Below are 4,097 nucleotides of genomic sequence, written 5' to 3' on the forward strand. Positions count from 1 at the left end.
AATATATTTTGATTATTATTATCCTAAAAAGTATGTGTGAAAAAACAAATGCTTTGCTTTTATTATATTAAATTGATAAGCTACAGCTATTTTTTTCTTAGTTATATTAAGCATCTTAAGCTAATCAAAGTTTATGTAATCAAAGATCAAAATCTTGTTATTAATCACTTTACAAATATTGAATCTAGTGGATATTAAAAGAAAGAGCATTTTTGATATTATGGGTATTTTCTGTGTTGATTACAAAAAATTAATTAAATTAGTTATATCAATTTTTTATACAATCATAATCTATCTTCTTTTAAGTAATATGTTTTATTCTGATAGAATTTAAATAAATGAATAACAAATTATATTATATAATTATATCAAAACCAGTTTGATTAGATTTCGTAATCAATACTCTTTTTTTTTCCTCTTTCTTAATTCAAAAGATAAAAAATACCAAAATTTGATCTTGGAGAAATTAATTCACTTAAATCGCTTACTATTTATTCAAATCAAAAACTAATCTAAAATATTGTGGTAAATTTATCTAATTAGTGGATTTGATAGTATTTACTTCAAACTTTTTTTGATAGTTGTTATATGAGAGATTTTTAATATATTATAAAATCATATTTAGTTGTATAAATAAATATATTGAAGCTTTTCTAAACAAACTTGGTATATACATGATGGAAAATCTTGCATAAAATGAACAGACACTCAGCTATAAGATGGATTTAATAGTAAAAAATTATTTTTGGATTCATTATAATTGTAACTATTGCTCTGTTTATAAGAGTGCCAAGTTTGACAAGTTTTGCAATATTTTCTTTGGTTTTTTGTTTTTAAGTTACAAATAATTTTAAATTATTTATAATGAGAGCAAATAAGTATAGAAGCTATTCAGATACTTTATTAGAAAAATATATTTTTTCTTTTAAAATAATTTCTATTAATAATATCCTAATGTATGAAAGATATGTTCAAAACAAAGATTAAATAAAAGATCTAATTTTATTTAAATACTGCTATTGCATTTAGCCGATGAATAAAAATTGATAGAAGACTCAATAATTTATCCAAAAAAAAAATCATTTTAATCTAGTAAAAATTACAAAATTTAAAAAAGTGATCAATTTTTTTAAGCTATTTCATATAATTCAAACAAATCATCCTTTTCTTTTTTCAATTAGTTTATTTTTAGATAAACCTATGGATAGAAGGATAAATGGATGGATAAATCAATATTTTGAGTTCTTTTTTATATGATTTAGACTTTTTGCTTTAAAGTACCTATTCTACTTTTAATGTGTAATTACTTGGAAGTTTATAGTTGAAAATAATACAAAAATTAAGTTTTTAATTAGAATGGGAGTGATTACAGTGGTGAGCAGAAATAATTGATAAAAAATTAATTTGGTGCGACAATTTACAAAAATTCAAATAATTTAGAAACTACCATCAAAATTATTTAATAATTGATTATTTAGGTTAAATTAATAAATTAACTCATTAATGATAATTTTCTCTTTTCTTTGTAAACAAAATGATTAATTTATTTGTTTTTAAATTTATTAAGACTGTAAGATATGACAGGCAGAAACAAGTAGTCTAATCTATATCAGTTTTTTCTTTTTTTTGTTAGTTATCTATTGTTTTAAGAGATTGTAATATCATTCAAGCCAAATCTCATATTAAATTTGTACTATTTAGTTTATCGAATATCCATCTAATTTTTACTATTTCAAAAGCTGTATTAATAAATTCTTATTATTAACATTTCTAATCTCTAGCTATCTTAATGTAATTGCATAAGTTAATTATTTTAAATATAAATAGATATCTTTAGACTTTGACTCAGTCTATTCATGATTTATTTGAATATAAGTAAATTAATTAAAGGATACTAAATTAATTAAAGATATAAATATAATTCAAAAATGAAAGAGCTGATCAATCTCTCAATATGATTAATATATTTTTACTATTATTTTACTAGAATCATATAAAATATCTATTTTTATCAAAATGACTTAATAAAATTGGTAATGGTAGGTTTTGCTTTAGCAAATTGCACTAATATTTCAAATTGTACTTTATACTTGAACTTTGTAAAAACAGTTTATTGATTTTTTATTTATCCATTTACTCTCTCTCTAAAATGAATTTTAAACTCAACTTTGAAAATTAAGTTATTAAAAGACCGATCGTTCTACAGAAGTATAGTTTTATAAAATTATTTTGAAAATAATTAAAAAAGAATATAATGGCGGATTATGTATCAAATAATAAGGTAAAGTATATTAAAAAGACTTGAAAAGAGTTCACTATATAAAGATTAGCTCAAATAAATAAAAAATTAAAGGTAAATAGTCATATTTATTATTTACTTGAGTGAAATTTCTACATAAATGTATGGTATATTTTATTTTTTAAGCTTATTTAATGTATTCATTTTGTACTAAATTATTAAATTTATCTTATTTTATATTACTATTATATTTATTTATTTATTTCATTAGAATGGAATGCTTTTCTTATTATCAATAAGTAAGGATATTTTGCGAATATCTTAAATTTGTTTTTTACCTATGTTTTAGAATCAAATAACTCTAATTTAGCACGGATAAATTTAAAAAAATAAATAATATATAGTTAAATGAGGGGTCTAGCGCACTTGTGATTATTTTTAAAAATATTTTTTTTTTTTTAAATTTTACTATTCAATATTTTTGAAAAAGAAAAGAAAAATAAATGTTATAATAGAAACAATAATTCTACAATATAGAAGAAATAATTATTAATTTATTTTTTAATAATACTCTTTAAATTTAATTTTATAAATAAAAAAATTTTTAAACTCTTCATTTTAATCTCATTAGGTTATCCATATTGCTGTATGATATATTTTATTTATTAATATTATTTATTATAAATTATAAATTATTTTTTTAATATAATTTTCAAATTATTCACATAAAATATTATTTTTCCAAAAGAAATTCTCAACTTTTTACTTTGATTCATCAATTTTTATTAATTTTATTATTTTTTTAACTATTTTATCTAATATTTTATTTTTAATTTTTATTTTGATTATTAATAAATTCATTTCTTATTATTTCATTAATTTATTTTTATCTTTTATTGTGCTTATGTTTTTTTATTTCTTTTTTAATTTAACTAATTTTTTCATTTTCAACTTTTGCTTTAAAAATTAATTTATTTTTTATTATTTCATATTTTTTCTTACTTTCTAGCAAACTAATTAATGATATATTTTCTTCAATAATTAAAAAATGACAATTTAATTAGTGCAATTGGTGCATCAGGCTTAGGCTTAGCTTTAGCTAAATGTATTAATCTCTCTTTTTTAACACTTTTGATTGGGTAAAAGCAGTTTATTTATTTATTTTGGTTTGTGACATTTTTTAATATAAAAGTGAATTTAAAAAAAATAATTCTTTTAATTTATTTATTACCTTTTTTTTGATTTTTTTTTATTCTGCATATGTATGTATGTATGTATGTATGTATGTATGTATGTATGTATGTATGTATGTATGTATGTATGTATGTGTATTATAAATTGATTTAAGATAAAATTTTTAAATAGCCACTTCACTATTATTGATTTTGATTATTACTTTACTATAATTTAAATTAAGATTCAAAGCCGAATCAATGATTAAGAAATATTGAAAATAATGAGCAACTATCTTAAATCAAAATAATTAGTTGTCTTTCATATAAATTTCTATTATTGATAAATAAATGGTGAAAAAAAGGATGAATAAATTCAAAAATATTTGAATAATAGAATTTATATAGTACGTATGTATGTATGTTTTATTTTATAATATTTTGTTTTAAAATAATTTAACATAGATATATCTAAGATTATTTTTATATTTTAAATATCATAATTTTGGTAAGTTATTAATAAATAAATAGCATATTAAATAAAAGTATTTAATTCACTTAAGTAAAGTAGTTCCGTTCCTCTAAAGTTACTAAGTAAGTAATTAGGAGATTGATAATTAAAATATTTTTAAAAATAAAAAAAAATATGATTTTGAGATTATTTCTTTTTCTTAGCTCAACTTCAA

At 18.6% G+C, this 4,097-nt stretch overlaps 1 protein-coding gene across 1 annotated transcript; it reads left to right on the top strand. All coding sequences in view use genetic code 6, as the record gives it.

Moving 5' to 3' along the window:
* Window positions 1-2,742: 2,742 nt before the first annotated feature.
* Window positions 2,743-3,084, top strand: TTHERM_001522379 (transmembrane protein, putative; the record flags this gene model as incomplete). The annotated part of the gene is made up of 1 exon (XM_012797864.1): window positions 2,743-3,084. One exon carries the CDS (start codon window positions 2,743-2,745, stop codon window positions 3,082-3,084), a length of 342 nt encoding a protein of 113 aa, XP_012653318.1.
* Between the last annotated feature and the right edge of the window lie 1,013 nt (window positions 3,085-4,097).

Source organism: Tetrahymena thermophila, assembly GCF_000189635.1.
Source record: "Tetrahymena thermophila SB210 genomic scaffold scf_8254628, whole genome shotgun sequence".
Classification (NCBI taxonomy): Eukaryota; Ciliophora; class Oligohymenophorea; order Hymenostomatida; family Tetrahymenidae; genus Tetrahymena; species Tetrahymena thermophila.